Source organism: Triplophysa rosa, linkage group LG23 (assembly GCF_024868665.1).
Source record: "Triplophysa rosa linkage group LG23, Trosa_1v2, whole genome shotgun sequence".
Lineage (NCBI taxonomy): Eukaryota > Metazoa > Chordata > Actinopteri > Cypriniformes > Nemacheilidae > Triplophysa > Triplophysa rosa.
Genome location: NC_079912.1, coordinates 1,623,778 through 1,643,615, shown reverse-complemented (window position 1 = coordinate 1,643,615; position 19,838 = coordinate 1,623,778). Strand labels below are relative to the sequence as shown.

Here is a 19,838-nt window from a genome sequence, read left to right as displayed (position 1 = left end):
GGAGTCATGACACCCGTTCACCCAGTGTACTTGTAGGGGTTAGTACCAGTTCTGCTTTAGCCTCACCTACAGTATCCTCCACACGCAGACTGCGCACACCGCCTGTTCTCGTTGCAGCGTTACCATAGTAACTGTGAGATGTGGGAAACCCTCCGTCCTTCAAACGGGCACTGGGGGATGATTAAAAACAGTGATTGAGTATTATCACATCATCATATACTGAGCGTATGTGTTTTAAAGACGTGACTTACCAAATGTACATTTTTATGTTTGTGAATAGTGTATTTCAATAGCGTAGATGATTTTGAGCCATCAACATTATTATTAATCACAGTGACATAATGCTGAATACTGGTTATTTTAAAATTTAAAATTTTTATTCTAGATCGTGGAGGTGTGTTTTCTGGATGACCCTTTAATACCCATGAGACAGTGAACTGGTGAACACTGCTTTCTAAATGTTCGTATCTGCATATATTGAATGTTTAATGGTGACCTTTCTCATGTACTAATGCACACCCACCCGTTGTTTTGCGCACCAGTTCTTACGCTTTGGAGATGTGCTGATGCTGTAATATTTACACCAGATTGTAATTGTTTATATCGGATGGTTATCCAGGCTATTGCCAGTTGTTCTTAATCAGATTCAAGTGGTGAACATCTGTGAACATTGGACGTCTGCATCAGTAGAGGCCTCTGTTTCCATGACAACCGCAGGCTGAAAATAGCCCCCTCTCTTTCCCCCCCTCTCTCTCCAACATGCATGTAGTTATTGTCTCTGAAGACATGCCAATGTTTTTTCTCCTTTTCCTCGTGGTCCGACTCTCCTCCGTGCTCCGCTCATTGGCATTCCCCTCCCCTATGCTTTGCAAAGCTCACCTTTCTGCTCTCTCCTCTGCCGCTCTCCCCTCCATCTCGGCAGATATATAGTCGCTCAGTTGCCATGGAAACCTTTAGAAACTATGGTGACGGGTCTTACAGCATCGCCTCAGCAGTGGCGAAACACAACTGCATTCAATGATTTATGCAAATTAGTACAGTAAATTGGCCATGTCAAACTGAAAAGACATTGTTTTTTTTATTCCGTGTATTGAGGTGAGTTTTCTCTGCAGACGTGCTGTTCATTTTCGGTTTATCTAATGAAGCTGATGGCCATGAGTGATATAATGACAGGGTTGACATCTTTAGCTCAGCGAGACCTCTTATTCTAATAAATCAAAACACATTTTGGATAATATTTTTGGCAACTAGATCTTTATTTAACAGTCCGGTGTTTTTGTTCCAGTGTTTTGTGCATGCATACATGTCCGTCTCACAACGTCACTGGTTGCTATAGTTTTGATAAAAATACATCTCACCGGGGCTGAATGCAGTCAACCAAGCGTTTATTCAAATCCTTCAAAAGCTACAAAATCCGAATCAAAGTTAAGCACATGTGACCCAGCGTTAGAATTAAGAGATGCTATTTCCTTCATACAGAGAGTCTGGCAAACACAAATGATTTTAAAACACAACCATTTGATATTTTTTTCAAATGATGTCATTCCCCTCCATGTCATCGCCATTGGTGAAGCGGTTTCCATCCGTACTATTCTTTCTTCTCAATGGGGGCAGCTGAGTTCAACAGAGAGAGAAAAAGAAAGAATGTGTATAAATAGATCTGATATTCTCTGGCCTTTTTCAATACAGTAACCAAACCAACCAGGAGTCCTGCACCAGATCTGAAATGACTACCATAGTAATCTTTGTTTTGGTTGTGTGAATTGTTAAAGAACCTCATTTTTGTACCATATAACCCCCTGATACGATTACTTGTATTCGTCAGAATAGGTCAATTCACCTATATTGGGCAACATTCTGGTATCAGAATATTGTGCATTTGGATATGCATATCTATATTTGATAACAATAAGTAGTAATTTGTTTCCATTTTGCTGTCTGACAGAAAAATCAGCATTTTTATTCAAGCTAAACCTAAATGGCAAGCTCTGGGTAAGTTACTTTTTCTTTTTAGTCCTTCATTATAATACAAGTAGTGTGATCATTTTCAGTAATCCAAATTATTTTCTCATGGATAAAAAACGAGATTCATGAACTCATTACGTCAGAGAGCGGCATTACTCCGAAGAAATGGACTTTCTCATATTTAAAGCCATGCAAGGAAATACATCAATTGTTGACTTGTTTTCTGTTTGTAGGCTACAGCTTGCAGTCAGAATGACATATAATTCATTTACTAACTTGAAAACCTATTTGCCTAAATATGTTTATTTGCAATGGATTCCTTCTTATTCGACGTCTGCGTGTGTGTGTGACATGTTAAAGTGCTGATAACGTGATTTAATATAACACAGAGTTTCCTCGTCACCCTGCTGGATGGTGACACAGGCCTGCTAGAAAACACGATGCAGCACTTTCATTAAAGATGAACCATGAATACTTTTATTTCATGCGCCCTCTAGAGTATGAATGAAGTACTGCGCTTATTCACACACGTTACCTCTGATTTCCAGTTTACATTCCACCACATCTTCTCCGAGTTCATTTACAGCCTTGCAGGAGTATTTTCCGCTGTCAAAAGTGCTGGGTTTACGGATGTTTAAAGTCAAAACTCCCTGGTAATTCTGCATCAGGAACTTTGGATCATCACCTATTATCATCTTGTTCTTCATCCAGACAATCTTTGGCTGGACAGACAGACAGGTGACTTCTTTAACATGCAATTGTTTTGAACAGATGTGAAGTTTATTGTTTATTAACCTACTTCACTTCCAGTAGCTGATGAATGTTAAAATAAAGTATTCAATTGAACATGTAAAGACTGCATCTTTATAAAATGTCAAATATTGATTGATGTTTACCTGTCTAATCTAACGGTCTAAGTGATAAGAAACATTATCTAAAGTCATTCCATGTCAACTCAACTAAAAATATACCAAAAGGCACCTTTATTAAAAAACAGAATCTTAAAGATGATGAATACTGAATATTTTCTTATTAAATATGTTTTTTTTCGTATTTCTCATTTTTCTTATTGTAAACATACATTTTTGATGTTATGTCCTTCTAATATTACTAAATCCAGAAGTTATTTCCGGGTTTGAAATGGGGACTACTCTAAATCCCCCCTCTACAAAATAGAAAAAATCATATTTGGGATTTTTTCACAACTTCTTTCTACAGAAAATGAATGATCAAAATCAGCATTTTTAGCTGAGGAAGTTTCAAATATTTTGATTATTAGATATTTAGAAAAATGTTAGCAACTGACAGTTCTGGGGCACCATTCACTTCCAAAGTAGGAAAAATGATTGTACAATTTATTTTGGGTTCTGTTGAACACAAAAGAAGATATTTTGAAGAACTTAGGAAAGCAAACAATTCCAGGGCACCTTTGACTACCATTTTTTTTTTACTAGGGTAGTCAATGGGTAGAAATGCTGACATTTTTCCAAAAAGCTTCAGCAGAACCAAGAAATTTATACAGGTTTGGAACAACTGGAGAATGAGTTTTTAGGTGAACTGTTCCTTTAAGACATCAATTCAATCCACATATGAAACACTTTTTTTCCCTGCATACTGTTCATGTTTTGAGATGATCATGTTGTTTTTTACCTTGGGGAAGCCTCTGACTGAGCAGCTGATGGCTGTGCTGTATCCAATCGTGACGGATCTGTCCACTAGCGGGGCGGTGAATTTCGGAGCAGAGGTCATATCCTTCTCTTTGTATGGAGCACGTTTATGCTCCAAACCTGACGGCGAATGGGTGATAAACGAATGTTAAAAGAATTACGTATGCCAAACGTAACCCTGATACTTTAATATAGTATGCTGTATAAAATCTGGTCAACAATAGTACATTTTTCTTTTAATAGCTTCTATTCAGATGTTGTTGGCTTTTGGCTGATTTTTCATAACGTACTTAACAACTCAGCATCTATATTTAAGCAATAAGGTCCGAGAGGATGTAATTACTGCTAAAGTCTGTAGTTAGACACGATACTCAGAAGTGCTTTATTGCTTATAAAACAAGTTCTGCATTATAAAAATATTGAAGATGCATTCATTGGGTATAGAGGATGCAGAAGATATAAACTCTGACGGGTTCAAATTTGTGACGTCACACAATAGATTTGACTGTATTGTGTGTTGGACAAAATAATCCATTAATGCAGTTGACGAGACTGACCGGATTTAGGAACGATGGCTGTGTTCTTGCTCATGCAGGGATCTTCACTGAGACCGCAGAGGTTCTCGCTGTAGATGCGGAACATGTACTCGTTTCCCATGACCAGATCAGAGACCGTGCAGTTGGGACGGCGATTGTGTTCATACACGGTAAACCACTCCTGCGGGAGTGAGGATTACAGACAATTAATAAAAGAATAATTCAGTCTACAATCCTTTTAATGAATTCTCTTTCACCTTGGTTTTTTTGTCAGCCTTCTGAATCGTGTATCCGGTGATCTCTGTGTTGCCGTCATCTTTGGGAGGTTTCCATTCCAAAGCGGCGTTGAATCCCCAGATGTCGGTCACGTGGACTTGGGTTGGAGGTCCAGGTTTATCTGAGGACAGACCATACATTTATTTTATTTGGTTGTTTATATTAGAATAGTCGCTCACATCTGCATTTCATATCTGGGTGACTAATACTTGAAAATCGTGTGTTTTTGTCTTACCAACGATGCGGATGTCAATAGTGGCCGTGTCTTCCATGTTCTCGATTTTTAAGATGAGCGTGTATTTTCCGGAGTGATCTCTATCAGCAGCGCGGATGAAAAGGATGGAGTCCACGTTTGAGTTCCTGACTCCCACCTTCTTTTCGTCCACGGGCTGTGCGTCCTGTAACCACTGAGCGACAGGTCTGGGCTTTCCCTGTACACACACACAAATCCTTGATTTTAGTTCCAAACCTTTATTTTTTATTGTACACTCTTTAAAAAAGTTGGTTTCATAAAGAACCTTTAACATCTGAGGGATTTGCGGCGAAAAAAGCTTCTTCCCTGATAGCACACATACATCTGGTTTACGTCTATTTGACGTCTGCATTTACATCTGCAAGACATCTACAATACATCGTTTGCTCATCTGCAATACGTCTCGGAGATGTCTGCTGTCAGACGTCATATAGACATCTAGAAGATGTCTGTAAGATGTTTATGATTTAGAATGGATGTACAACAGCTCTTTCTAAGATGTTTAGCAGATGTTTTTAATCAGCAGATCTCCAGATCTTTAGCAGACGTATTACAGACGTTCAGACGTCTCCGAGACTTATTGCAGATGAGCAAACTATGTATTGTAGATGTCTTGCAGATGTAAATGCAGACGTCAAATAGATGTAAACCAGATGGATTGTGCTATCTGGGTTCAGACTATTCAAAAAGTAAGAAAGAGATGGTTCTTTAAAGAACCTTTGGCTGAATGGTTCTTTGTGGAACCCAAAATGCATTTTTAAGAGTGTACTTTATTTTTCAAAGCTGCAGTCTTAGAATAAACAAAAATGAGTTCAAACTGAGTGCAAGTGCTGAGCAATGAAATATAACGTAATTTAACTTCAAACATTTTGAAATATGTAAAGATTAGTAGGTGAAGTAAGTAAGTTTTATGTTTCAACTATAGATGGCAATAGAGAGACAAACGTTTACATTCTCCCATTGGATGATATAGTGCAACTGTGCTTTGTCATGAACAAACCACGACTATCAACCAATCGGCATCAAGGCGAGAGCTTGATACAGATATTGAAACCACGCCCACCTGAAATGGGATGACCAGGTTGATCTTCTCTCCAACTCTTCTGATGTATTTGGTTCTAAGCTCACGAGGCAGACGAATCTTCGGATGTTCTGAACGAAACAGAGAACATTACTGTGAAGGAACAAATCTACTAAAGATGCACTTTTTTATTCATTCGTAAATGTATTTTACCCATAATCTCTCTGACGGTGACAGGCTGACCGAGCAGGGCGGGGGGACTGCGGCCCGCGACGTTTATGGCCACCACGCGGAAGTTCACCATCTCTCCGGTGGGCAGATTTCTCACCACGTAATTCTGACGCTCAATCACATCTGTGTTAGCAGGATGCCACTCCGTTTCTGATGGATGAAAACAGCATCAGATGAGTTTATAGCAGCACTTTGGTTTGCCTGTTGTCATGTATGTGTGATATAGACCAATTGATCAATATTGTTTCCCTGCCAGCTATGTCTCCTCGATACCCAGGTGGGCCTAGAGGTTCTCTCAGAATACCCAGTCAGGTTTTCTCCCTCTGTCTAGTGCTTCTGTGCATAGTCTCTTTTGGAAACTGATGGTTTAATTTAGTGCTTAAAAGTGTGATTTGTTCAGGCTTTGGGTCCTGGGAACCCACCCCTCCTGCCTAGTGGAATGGATTCTACAAGACAACCAGGTATTGACATTTAAAATACATTTCTGAGCAAGTCTCACATAAAATCTGCTGTTAGATGTTAAAAAGATGTTACTGAAAGCTGTTTTTTACATGGAAGGTTATACAGTTAAATTACCAATTGGACAGTACAATCAATTGCAATACAACGCACGGTCAAATGGTTATGCTACCAGATGAGCAACAGAGGGTAGATTCTTTCTCCCAAATGTGAGGACAAACTTCCTTAAACGTACAGTGACATAAAGAGCTATGAAGGGATGGAATCTTTTACCATTGTCAGAAAAGTATAACACGGAGATTTGATTTTAAAGGTTTGCTGAACTGGCCATTTTAATTATTTTATACTGTTGTCTGAGGTCTACTTATGACGTTCGCGTGGTTTTTACATTCGAAGTAATAGGCTGGTTAATCACTTTAGATTTGTTTAGCTATTAGGTTTCATGATCTTTGTCTTGTTAAATTAATTGGTTTATAATGTAGTTTAATCTTTTATTTTCAATAGTATCATTTCAAACATTGAAATGTTTTAATGAAAATATTTAAAGGTGAATTTTGCTTTGTATTTTCATTGTTATATTAGTTTGTATAAACGAAAGTGATTAAATATCAGAGTGGAATGCATTTTTTTAGGTTTTTATGTTTAACATGACAGATATGAGTGTGAAATTGTTTTCTTTATTGAATTTTTTATTGAAAAAAATCAAACTTTTAATATATTTCTGAGCACGATACTGTTTTGTAAAATCTGATATGAGATACAATAATCCTAAAAAACGAAATATATAATTCAAAACTTTATTGAAATGTATTTAAGATGTAATAATACAATATTGATGTATGTCATTTTAATATGTTTCAATATAATTTTTTAAATATTGAATTTGTTGTACAATATTTGTTGTAGCTATAAAAAGAATAACATATTCAATTTTATATATTCTTTTTGGAATAAAACATCACTTCTACTTTACCACTGCATCTGCGCCGACCAAATACTTTGACTATACATTACATATGACCAGTGTTGGGCAAGTTACTTGGAAAACGTAATTAATAACTAGTTACTAATTACATACTCAATACTGTAATTAGACTACTGTACAAATTACTCTCTCCAAAAAGTATTTCATTACTTATAACTGATTACTTTCTATATCCTATATCAACTAGTTAAGTGATTAGTTAAGTGATTCAAGGATAGACACGAAACGTTTCTTTTAATTCATTCAGTATTTAGTTTAATTACATCAGAAGTAACTGTAATTAAATTACAGAAAAAATTAGAGTAATCCATTACTTTACTTTTTCAAGGGGAGAGTAATTAAATTACAGTAACTAATTACTTAGTAACTAGTTACACCCAACACTGCATATGACTGTACATAACTATGTACAGTATTAAATTCATTTATTGCAAACTGTGGTGAAATGGGAAGAGTTTTACCATGTTTTTCTGTATGATGGTAATAAAATCGTTTAAGATTTAAAGACCCACCTCCCTCTTTGCAGAATTCTACCATGTATCCATCCAGACCTCCAGCTCCGATCCTCTCAGGTGCCAACCACTTCAGCGAGCACGTCGTGTCTGTGACATCATCCACCGTCAGCTTGGTGGGCTCGCTGGTGGGTGCTAGAGACAGAATGAGAACGTCAAGAGAAAAAGGCAGTAAACATGACGGACACGTGACAGGAGAACAGAAAGCGTCCTCACCAATGGGCATGAACGATTTGGAATTCAGACTGGGAGCTGAAATCCCGATTCCGTTGACTGCGAAAACTCTCATCTCGTACAGGACGCCCTCAATCATGCGCTTGGCTTCGTACGTCGTGCTCTCGTAGACGTCAAAATTAAGCTTCGTCCATCTCGATGAACCCTTCTTCTTTCTCTCCATCAGATAACCTGAGAAACAGAATCAGCAGATGTTTGCCATTGGTTTTTCGCTTCAGGGGCTGCTTGCAAAGTGTTACTAACTAATGAGATTACCTGCAACAGGTATTTTTGACAGGTGTGTGTGAGTGTGTTGGAGATATCAGGTATGTGTTATGTTACCTCTAACAGGTGTGTGTTACCCTTTAAAGGTGCTCCTCCATCAAACTTCGGAGGCTCCCATATGATTGTGGCACAGTCTTCACCAACTCCAGTACACTTCACATTCTCTGGCGGGTCAGGAATATCTGCAACGCATCAAGAACACCATCACAGATGTGCATAATGCAAGTTTGATAAATCGCCCAAATAATTCCTTCCACAAGAAAAATGACACATTTGTGTGTGTTCGCTCATACGCATGGGAGAAAGCGATGCACACACCTACGATTTTGATGAAGAGGTTTGCTTTGTCTTCTCCTGCAGGGTTGGTGACGGTGATGGTGTAGTTGCCCTCATCTTGTCGTTCGGCGCCCTCAATGACGAAACAGCTCAGATCTTTACGGCTCTCCACGCGCACACGTCCCTCTGCATCTGTCACCGGCTGCAACGCAAGGACGAGAGCTTTCAGACGCTTTCCTGAGGGGTCCGGACTTCATTTCAGCGTGACTCAAATTCATTTTTATACTGAATATAGATCCTCAGGTCACCTGCTGAAGTCAGGCTTTTACAGTATAAATAATTCTGTGGGTTTTACGTCACGTGAAGGTACGAGTACCTTGTCTCCCTTCATCCAGCAGACGGTGGGCGCCGGCTCTCCTGTGATTTCCACATCCAGACGCAGCTTGTTTCCGGCAACAACGATGATGGTGTTCTGGGAAACCATGTTACCGGCTACATCCAGATGAATCTTCGGAGGATCTTTAGAAGGTGAAACGGGGTTAGAGAGCAAAGCGTCACATCTGTGCCTCTGTTAAAGAGAGACATTCATCACAGAAACAAAACGCACCTTGTCTGGGAACGTAGTCGATCTTGATTTCTGTGTGAAAAATATAGTGCGATTATGAACGTGCCAGAAAGGATGGATCTGGATCATAAAGTATGAGCAGTCAACTGTTTTCGGGTTTCATCTCACCCAGGAAGTTGAGTTTAGCAGATAATGAAAGCGCATATCCCTCTGGGACAAATGTGTAGTCGCCGGCATCTTCTGGCTTTACGTCATCAATAGTCAAACGATGAATCCTGGAATGAATCAGTACATGTGTATCAAACATGTAATATGACATATAGTCAATTTAACATTTATCCGGACACCAACCTGCCAATATGAGAAATCTTGATGCGGTCGCTGGGTTGAACCTCCACGCCGTCTTTAAACCATTTCCCAATGACCTTCTCGTCCGACACCTCGCACTTAAACATCGCCTGCTCCGCCGATTTGACGGTAAGATCTGCGATACTTTGCAAGACCTCCAGTTCCTTCTCTGGGTATTGAAAGGAAATAAAGATCATTGGGAAAAGGTTTTTAAACAGAAAAAGAGTTCTGAGGATTGTCTGACTGCTGTGTGGTGAGATCAAGGTGTTACCTTCAACAATGAGTTCTCCTTTTGAATGACCTCCATTGGTGTAGACGAAAAACATCCCGTTGTCCTCGAGTTGAGCCTCTTGGATAATAAACCAATGACGTTTGCCATCTTTCTTAAAACGATACTTCCCGCTTTTATCTTCACGTGACAGCTCCACGTCTTCAAACATCCTACATGAAGAAATCACAGCCAACGTTAAGAGTAAGCTCAAGATCCATTCATCAATAACTATATGCACTAACAAAGGGTTTAAGAACAAATAAAGCGCACTATGGCTCAGAAACAGACAGATATATCTAACTATTAGACATTTAACTGGCCATTTTGATGCTTTTATATTACATAATGACAAGAAATGTAAAACACTGACATACATTTACATTTAGCAGACGCTTTTATCCAAAGCGACTTACAAGAGGCGAGGAAACAATGAAGCGTTAAATCGTAGAGGTAAAAAGTAAAAGCAAATATGTGATTTGTTTCATTACAATTAAAATGAAATTTTCTCACCTAATAACCAAAATTCATATTTATAAATAAATATAAATGAATACTTTAAATAAATATTTGAATTAAAATTTAAATTCATTTAAATTCATAATTAAACAATAAATTCAGTACTACTACTCTAAAATCTTCTTTGTCCGCCTGGCCCCCCACCTTCATCGGACTTAACAGCTTACGATTTTGCGTCTTTCTTCATAAAGAAAACTACCACCATCAGCAGTCAGTTCACTGCGCCGCCGCCTCTTGAACACACCCAAACTCCCGACACATGCTCGCTCCCTGCTTTCTCTCTCCTATCTGAAGCTGACGTTTCCAAGGTCATTGCTTCTGACCACCCGACTACCTGCCCGCTACCATCACTACCCATCTCCTCTAGGCCACCTCTCCATCAGTTGTCCCTGCTCTCACCCACATTATCAACTCGTCTCTCACCACTGGAACATTTCCCACAGTGGGTGCCATCCCATTCTCTGGATCTGTTCCACATTTGTGGAATGATCTTCCCGCTGCTACAAGATCAGCAGATTCTGTGGCCATCTCTAAGAATCGGCTGAAAACACATCACTTTCTATTTCTTTTCTACTCTTTCTATCACAAAAAAACATGTTGTTGTCCTTATAATGTTCCAATTGCTTCTATTGTTTACCTCATTTCATTTGTAAGTCACTTTGGATAAAAGCGTCTGCTAAATGACTAAATGTAAATTAAACAAATATTTTTTATGTGTCTTTAATACAAGAACATGGTTTAATAGTAATATGCAATAGTATGAAATACACGCAGTCAAACAGTTAAATCTGAGCTTTTACAAAGTTTAGAATGTGTATTTTAGAACAGGTTTAAAATAAATAAATGAAAAGTTTAAATAAATAAATAAAATAAAAGTTAAAATAACCAAAAGTTTTTGAAGTTGGAAAGTAATGTTGCTGCGACTTTCACGTATCAGATTCCTGTTTTTAGTTAATGACAGATATACAGTGAGGCATGTAGCACAATTAAATAAATAAATGTCTTGCTAATGTAAAGTGTGTGTGTGGATAAGAGACAAATCTGTGCCAAAAAGTGAGCAAAACTTGACAAATCTAAGCCAAACTCACCTTTGGGGACGTCATTTGTAAAAATACAAAAAATAAAAAATATATTTTTTTATATTTAAAATGCAAAGTTCCCTCGAAAAAATGAACTGTCGCTGTTGTTAGTTTTACTAAACCCAAGCTTGTTCAATAAAGAATGCAAGTAACTACATTAACGTAATTGCATCATTCAATGAGCATTAACTGTGCTAATGCCAGTACTGAGATGCCTCTCATCTGATTTGCTCATTTTGTTTTGACTTACATGGAGTAAGTCTGTATATAATTTATGTATGGCAACAAAAAGTACCATTGAGAAGGATAAATATTGAGTTTAATTAACTTAAAACTGCTGGTACAATCTGAACGGTTTGGATTTACTCAAAAAAGTTTTGTCAACTTTACTTAAATTTCTTTTGTTCATACAACTAAATTGTTAATTGTAGAAACTACTCAATATATTTGCGTGGAACCACTTGACAGTACTTTTTTATGTAAATCATTTTTTTGAGTGCTGTCTTTTAGGGTTTAGGTTAGAAAATTGTTTATATTATAAATCAAACTAAACTGTGTTAATTCGGAAATGTAAAAATGCAAATTGGTCTGTATGAGGGAACACTGTAAAAAAACCTTAATTTTACAGAATTATTCTGTTATTTGTACATACAGATTTTCCACGTAAAATGTAAAAAAAACCCCAGATATTTACCGTTTTTACGATTTTTAAATGTATTTTTGATATACAGTCAAAAAAACGTACAATTGCAGAAAATACTGCAAATTTACAAGAAAAACGGGGGAAAAATGTATTATATATCCTTATGGGATTATATGGTATAATGGTATTATATACTGTATTCCGTTTTTTTACAGTTTAGGTTTAAGGGTAGGGTGAGGTTTGTGCCTGTGTGTGCTTGTTTACCAGATGACATGCGCCCCCTCCTCAGACACTTCTATCTCAAACTCCACTCTCTCTCCAACCACAACATGATAATCATCCAACAGTTTGGTGATGGTGACCGGAGGTTCTGTGAGACAATATCACCAAATCATTCCTTCGATTTCTTCTCATTTTTTAAACATCCTACAATATACGTAATTTCTGTTACAAAATTCTAAGTCTTAATGAAACCATTTTAATCAATGACCAGATATAATCATTTTTAATGCCTATAAGGGACACAAATAGCACCCGATAGGCTGTATGACTCAAGAATCTTACTAGAATATTCCGCTCATCCTAATTTTGTCACAGAGATCATCTTTCAGATGAGAAGTGTGGTTCTCTTAACCCAGAACCAGATGGATTTCATAATAAAATACTCGATTGAGACGCACCTTTAACAAAGACCTCAGTGAAACATTTATCATTTCCCACCACACATTCATACGCCGCGTCATCCGCCAGACTGCATTTATTAATCATGAGAGTTCGAATGTTGCCGTTGGCCTCCATGATGTATCTGTCAAACACAAGACCATTAAATCAGTCAATATAAGCAAAAATAAATGAATGGGTTGGTTGTTTTTTGGTGTGTGTTTGTGTTTGTGGAGCTTCTCACTTAGTGGAAGGTTTGATCTCCTGGCCGTTCTTCAGCCATTTGACCTCGGCGTTAGGATCGGTCACCTCCACAGACAGGACTATCTTCTTTCCCTTATTAACAGAGTACGCCGACTCCAACCGTTTCAGGAATTCTGCAGAAACATCCACACAATCACAGACAGAAGTACAGACACTCTGTGCTGTATTATGTTTTCACGTCTCTTGTGTTTTCGTACCATCGCTGACCTTGGGCTCCACGACCTTCATCTTCTTCAGTCTTTTCAGCATTCCACGCAGGTCAGTGATGCCATATTTAAACGCGATCTTCTCGTACTCGCTGGGATGAGCGCTCTTCAGAAGCTCCCAAACATCCACCTCCAGCTCCGGCTCGGGCCTCTTTGGTCTAAAACAGAAAGTAATAAAGAAGTGTAAAACCATACCAAAATAAAAAAAAAAACTAAATCTTATCTGTAGGTGAGGTTTTACTTTTTGGCGGCTTTGAGAAGAGCACTGAAGTCCAAATCTCCTTCATCTTCTCCAGCATCACTGCACAGAGAATACAACAACATGTACGGAAATGATTATTCTCTACAAATCTTTCAATATTTCTATACGCCATTAGATCAAAAGGTGATGACAAACATTTACTCCATCAAAAACCTTTGTAGATGATCAAGTAATCTTTAGTTTTACACACACTTACGCTCTTTTGAATGCAGACAGAATATCTGCTTTCTGCTCTTGTTCAGCAGCTACCAGAAAGAAAGAAGAACAAATAAATATTCACAGATTCCGAAGAAGAGATACGAGAGTGAGAGAGAGAGAGACTAACCCTCCACAGTGATCTCAAAGGTACAGCTGTCACATTTGTCTTTAGCAGATACTTCACACCTGTATCCACCTGCATCTCCTGCGGCCACTTTGACAATCTTCATCTCGTAGGTGTAGATCTTAGAGAGAAAGGGTACGTGAATAAAAAAGAAATTATTGAAATAATATTAACTTAATAATTATTAGGGATTCATTTTGTTTTTAATAATAATAATAATAATAATGGTTGAGTGAGATTATTATTAATACAACAAAAATAAAACGTGAACACATACTGTCGGTCTTGGACTGTTTCATAGCATTTTCAAACCACAAAATCGTATAAGACAACATTTAACAGAATAAAAGTTTATTTGAGTGCTGATATTAAAAATAATAATTACATTGTTAAATTTTCTGTAGAAAATTCAGTAGAAATAAAAATATAAAATGCTGATCATTTTAAGCATTTTTTTTTACCAATTGTAATACTTATGTATTACATTCCAGCTTTTATTTGCAATTATTAAATGCTAGAACCCAACCAACATTGATGTACATTATAAATAAATAATATTATAAATACATTTTATAACATTGATATAACATTATAGTTGTTCTATAAGCATCTTGTTTCCCTGGCACAGGTTCAGAGCCTCTAACCTTAGTGTTTCTGTCATACGTCTCTTTAAACTGAAAATGTTTTCCCGCTTTACTGCCGAGATCCATCCACTTCCCCTTCAACCACTTCATGGTGGGTTTCCGGGTTAGATTAGTGGAATCCACCTTAACCACAAACGCTACATCTTTACCTGAACACAAAAAAAAACACAAAACTTGAACACAACTCCTGACTGATGCAGCACTGATACTGTTTTGTTTAGGAAAAATTGTAAAACGTATAATTTTTATAAATGTTCATGCTTGAGATAGATGATGGAAACCTAGTCTATTATCCTCACTACATAGTCAAACCAATGTGTGCGTGCTTGTGTGTGTGTGTGTGTGTGTGTGTGTGTGTCCCCACGGGGATAGTCAACCAAAGCCTGTGCGTGTGTGTGTGTGTGTGCACATGTGCGTGGTTATACCTGCGATGGCTGTAACACTTTCTGGCTTCTCCACAAACAGTCCTGTTAACTCCTGTGGCACTGCAAGAACATATATTTGTATATTAAACAAACATGTGCAGGAAAGCATGAATTGTTTTATCGCATATTCTGTAAAAATATTCAGAACATTCTCTCTTTAAAATAATTGAAGGCATCAATTATTTAACAATCATTTTAAATATTCCTTGTAAATATTTAAAACATACACAATCAAAAAAGGTGCTACGAAAAGTTCTTCACAGCGCCAGATGCCAAAGATAATACCATTTTTGGTTCCCAAAAGAAGCATTTAAGATTCTTATAAAAACCTTCGTTCCAATAAAGGTTCTTGCAACTTTCTTACTTTTCATAAACTGATAAATCCTTTTCCACTACATAGAAACATAATAGTTTAAAAAATTGTTCTTCTATGGCATGGTGAAGATGGTAATTCAAGCATACAATACATCTACACACTGTAAAAAAAAGATATTTGTTATTTTCCACGTAAAATGTAAAAACCCCCGGAATTTTACTGTTTTTTTTTTTACAGATTTTTAGGTATTTCTTTAAATACGGTCAAAAACTGCAAAATTACAGAAAAGACCGCAAATTTACAAGAAAAAAGGGTGAAAAGTAATTCTAACCCGTTATTTTACAGTTTATTTCTGGTGACCCAGCTGCGGCCATGTGCCAGAAATGTCCGTTTTTTACAACAAGATTTCTTTTTTTTACAGTTCATTTTTGAAAAACTATAAAATTACAGAACTAGACAAAAATGTGAAAAATGATTTAATATATATCCTTATATCCTATAATTTTACATAAAAAAAGCAATTATTTTACAGAATATTTCTGTTTTTCCAGTTTACAGAAAATGTCTTTTTTTTACAGTTCATCACAATACCACATTGCACTGTTGTGAAAAATTATGTGAAACCTGGAATGTCTATTACATTCCATTATGAAAAAGAAAACATCAAATACAGCTACAAATAGACAAAGAACACTCTCAAGTCCTGCAAACCCATTGAAATATAAAGTACAAACCTCACTTTAAATATAATCATCATACAAGTACAGCACTTCATTAAACACACATTTTATCAAAGGTAAAATGAGCTCCATGCACAAGGAAAGATTCAACAAAACATCTTTCCTCTTCTCATATTAATATCGTGTTGTTATATTATTGCAAGCAAATGAAACTGTCGTGTTACACCATTTAATGTGTAATATACTTGTCCCACATTATAACACAGAGAAATATTATTATTTCCCATCATGCACTTCTGCTTAGAACGTCTGAGTTCTAAGGGATGGATGGATAGTTAGTTCAAAGATAAGTATTATAGAATTGTAAGAATGTTACAATAGAGTTTTTTTTATTCCATTTAAAATGTTTACCATTCTCTCCTGTTCCTTCTGCAAATAAAAACAACAATAAAAGACTAATGAAACCCGCAGACACAGTTGACATCACTGTATCTGTTTTAACATTGAAATATCTGATGCATTTTGAGGTGATGCAGGTTGACGGTCACTTACCCTCTGCTGGAGGCAACTCTGTGAAACACGAGAGGAAAGTTTCACCAAACATGTAAAAAATCTAAATTTTTAAATGAATTTATAACACAAAACTATTTTATTATGAAGGCACAAATGACGTCCCAACTCATTCAGTCTCATAAAAATCCAATGATGGTCATTTAACAAACTTTTTACTATATTCATTGTAATATCATCATATTTTGAACATACAGCCTCAGAAAAAAATTTGAGAGCTTTCTAAATGTTCATTTAATCAGCATTATTAGATGTTTTTGTTCCACGTCTGTTGAATTTCAACAAAATCAAACCTCGGGAGTGACAAAGTCACCCAACAGCAACATGAAAGACTGACAGCATGACAAGACACATGAAAGCTGTTTTTGAACTTAATACATAAATATTGCTGTTGTATTTAAAAGTGAGTATGGACTGGTTTACTTTGCCATTTTTGAGTTCTGAAAAATACAGAACATCTTTTCTGTCAGTTTCTTCAGTTTTTTCGAAGCAATATTTTTATTTGAAATTTGGGAGAAATATTATTAGTCGTTCACAGAACGAAACAAAAATGAGCATTTTTACCTAAACACATACCTATAAATAGTACATTAAGTACATCATCTGCCCTGATGTCATATTATATTATTAGCGGATAAATATATTCCAAAGCTGTAAGGCGATCTGATTTAGGAATCTTCAGGCAGTCTTCCACGTGGAAGGTCTACACTCCTATAAATACAACACCCTGTCTTCAAAAAAATCTAGGTGGAATAAAATCACCTCAGAATTTTTTTTAACTCTCTTGGTGCTGAATTAAAATGACCTAACCTTTATATTCATTTATTTGGAAGATGCTTTTATCCAAAGTGAGCATTTAAAGGGACAGCTCACCAAAAAATGAACACTCTTTCATCATTTACGAACCCTTCCTTCTTTCTTTCTTTCTTTCTTTCTTTCTTTCTTTCTTTCTTTCTTTCTTTCTTTCTTTCTTTCTTTCTTCTGCAGAACACAAAAGAAGATATTTTGAAGAATGTTGGTAACAACATTGAACCCCATTGACTTCCCCATTGTATGAACACAAAAGCACTGAGACATTTCTCAAGATATCTTCTTTTGTGTTCCACAGAACAAAGAGTCAGGTGTTCAACCACATAAGTGTGAACAGATGAGTGTTTATTCTAGGTTTTGAAACTTTGTGACAAATGAAAAGACACATCGATTTTTCCACCCTGCCGATGGTAAATATGATCATGTGGTGTGAGAGAGCAGCACGCCAAACATCTGCCCCACCTCAATCCCAGCAGGGCATGCTGTTGCCATGGTGCCCGCTGAAAGGCCACGGCAACTCATAACATCTCTAATGTCAAGCCAAGAATCTCTTGATGTAGCACATCAATATCACATGACAAAAAACTTAAGATCAGATGCCTGCACAGCCAGACAAATGACTACAACAAATGACTGACCACCTCTCACTCTAATGACACATAACCACAGATGTGCAGCAATTTATTTTCAAGCAATCAAGAATGCGCGACATGGGATGCGACGGGGTTCACGTTAACTCATTTTACACAGATGTCACTGGAAGACTTCCTTAAACCTTGCCACCGTTCCGACTTCATTATACTTTATGCTATTAACCAAAAAGCATAAAACCTAAATCTCTGCAACTCTGTTTCCTTTTGAAGCATGTTGTAACTTTATTACGTCTATTTATAGACACACACATATGAACCCTTAACCCATGATGTCATACAGTATGTCTGTCATCTCCCTATTTATCAAGCACCATATCCCTTTCAAAACAAGCGTTAGATTCTAAGATTTAAAAACGAAAAGCACAAACTATTGCATAAAAATGCATTTAGCTCAAGAGACAGAACAGCTCATGAAGTTAGGTTGAATCCATGACCGCTTTGTTCTGGTATCATCATTTTTAACATCTCACTCCATCTGACATCACAAATGTCAGCAAATACCTCCTGGCTGTCCGGACAGCAGTAAGCACATAAAACCCAGTGTTTATGGTTTATATGTTCCTACTGAGTATTAACAGATCACTAGTAAGGGAAATAAGAAGACAACACGATGTGCATGTGTGTGTCAGAGCGGGCACTTGAGGTGACATCGTACTACATTCTGGATTTAGCACATTAGGAAAGTAAGCTCCCTGTCTTAACACAATTCCACACATGCACACACACACATACGGCGCGCATTCTCAAGCAAGCTAATGACAGATTCCTTGTATACTGTATACCTTTACATACAACTTGGTTGATTCAGGAGACACTTTCAAAACACAGCACTTTTGCGCCAAGGCCCAGATTTTACATTTAAAAATGAGAAAAGCCACTGTGGTTTCTGCTGAACCTATATGGTATGTTCATGGGCCAATCGGACCTTTGACCTGTAAACCTGTTTGTAATGTAAAGTTCGGGCAGCTGTAGGGTCACATAGAGACATCTCTGACATCTGTGTGTTAGACTGTTGCCATATGCAAACCGTACTTAGGTTTCAGATGAGGATTTAATAATGATATGAGATTTGTGATTATTAACATTGTCAAAAATCTGCCAGTATTTCACATCTAGGAATCTACAGAGGTGTCCAACTGGTTATGTTAGATTTATAGTTTTTAATGTAACGGATTTTTACAGACACATATATGGAAAAAAATGAAATAAAACCAAATAAATATGATAAAAATGTGCATGTTTGCAATATTTGAATGATTTTAATACTTCTGAAAGTTATGCATTGTCAATCGTCATAACTTATCATTTTTAGTTTGTGAAGTTTTAGTATAGTTTAAATTCATTTATAAACTTAAAGCATGATCATATTGCATTATTTAGCAGGTTGCATTATTTTCGTTATTTCAAAATCACACAGACTTTTAATAAAATTATGAATGATCAAGATTTGTATTACACAAGAAAAGAAAAGCATTTTCGCCACACTTTTGGACATATTTAAAATGTATATGTATATTTCTGCTTCAGGCGCTGGACTTTGTAATGACAGTGACACCCATCTAAATGTACAATGTTGCAGGATATCAATGTCATTCACTGCGAGCTGTGATGATTCTGCAGATAACAGATGTCAGTTAAGATGCTGATCACACGGAGCCTCGCGTTGTTAAAAACACTTTTATACTTAACTATAAAGACGTAAGATAGTTATAAAGTTTTAAAATCATTCGCAATTTAAGAGCAGTGTCCACACCACACCACAACTATAACTATAACAATAACAAAACAGAGCAACAATGTGGTTGGGATGACTTTCAGATTGAACCTTTTAGGTTGATGACTGATAAAACACGATCCAAATCCATTTGAATTCAAAGGGCTCGCGCGTGAAACTGCAGCATAAAGAACCGTATAATATATATATA

At 36.8% G+C, this 19,838-nt stretch overlaps 1 protein-coding gene across 1 annotated transcript in view; it reads right to left on the bottom strand.

Moving 5' to 3' along the window:
• Positions 1 to 1,215: 1,215 nt before the first annotated feature.
• mybpc2b (myosin binding protein Cb) overlaps positions 1,216 to 19,838 on the bottom strand; it is a 22,597-nt gene continuing 3,974 nt past the window's right edge. The window contains exons 2-29 of the mRNA XM_057322088.1: positions 16,433 to 16,450; positions 16,292 to 16,309; positions 14,885 to 14,944; positions 14,460 to 14,608; positions 13,819 to 13,936; positions 13,690 to 13,738; positions 13,473 to 13,532; positions 13,223 to 13,389; positions 13,006 to 13,138; positions 12,782 to 12,906; positions 12,366 to 12,471; positions 9,864 to 10,033; positions 9,596 to 9,761; positions 9,413 to 9,519; positions 9,287 to 9,316; positions 9,056 to 9,198; positions 8,722 to 8,881; positions 8,481 to 8,585; positions 8,122 to 8,310; positions 7,906 to 8,040; positions 5,932 to 6,099; positions 5,761 to 5,849; positions 4,680 to 4,875; positions 4,426 to 4,565; positions 4,190 to 4,349; positions 3,616 to 3,752; positions 2,501 to 2,687; positions 1,216 to 1,614 (exon numbers count right to left, since the gene is read on the bottom strand). Coding sequence (XP_057178071.1) covers positions 1,589 to 1,614; positions 2,501 to 2,687; positions 3,616 to 3,752; positions 4,190 to 4,349; positions 4,426 to 4,565; positions 4,680 to 4,875; positions 5,761 to 5,849; positions 5,932 to 6,099; positions 7,906 to 8,040; positions 8,122 to 8,310; positions 8,481 to 8,585; positions 8,722 to 8,881; positions 9,056 to 9,198; positions 9,287 to 9,316; positions 9,413 to 9,519; positions 9,596 to 9,761; positions 9,864 to 10,033; positions 12,366 to 12,471; positions 12,782 to 12,906; positions 13,006 to 13,138; positions 13,223 to 13,389; positions 13,473 to 13,532; positions 13,690 to 13,738; positions 13,819 to 13,936; positions 14,460 to 14,608; positions 14,885 to 14,944; positions 16,292 to 16,309; positions 16,433 to 16,450 — 3,311 coding nt within the window. The 3' untranslated portion in view covers positions 1,216 to 1,588. The remainder of the gene's footprint in view (positions 1,615 to 2,500; positions 2,688 to 3,615; positions 3,753 to 4,189; positions 4,350 to 4,425; positions 4,566 to 4,679; positions 4,876 to 5,760; positions 5,850 to 5,931; positions 6,100 to 7,905; positions 8,041 to 8,121; positions 8,311 to 8,480; positions 8,586 to 8,721; positions 8,882 to 9,055; positions 9,199 to 9,286; positions 9,317 to 9,412; positions 9,520 to 9,595; positions 9,762 to 9,863; positions 10,034 to 12,365; positions 12,472 to 12,781; positions 12,907 to 13,005; positions 13,139 to 13,222; positions 13,390 to 13,472; positions 13,533 to 13,689; positions 13,739 to 13,818; positions 13,937 to 14,459; positions 14,609 to 14,884; positions 14,945 to 16,291; positions 16,310 to 16,432; positions 16,451 to 19,838) is intronic.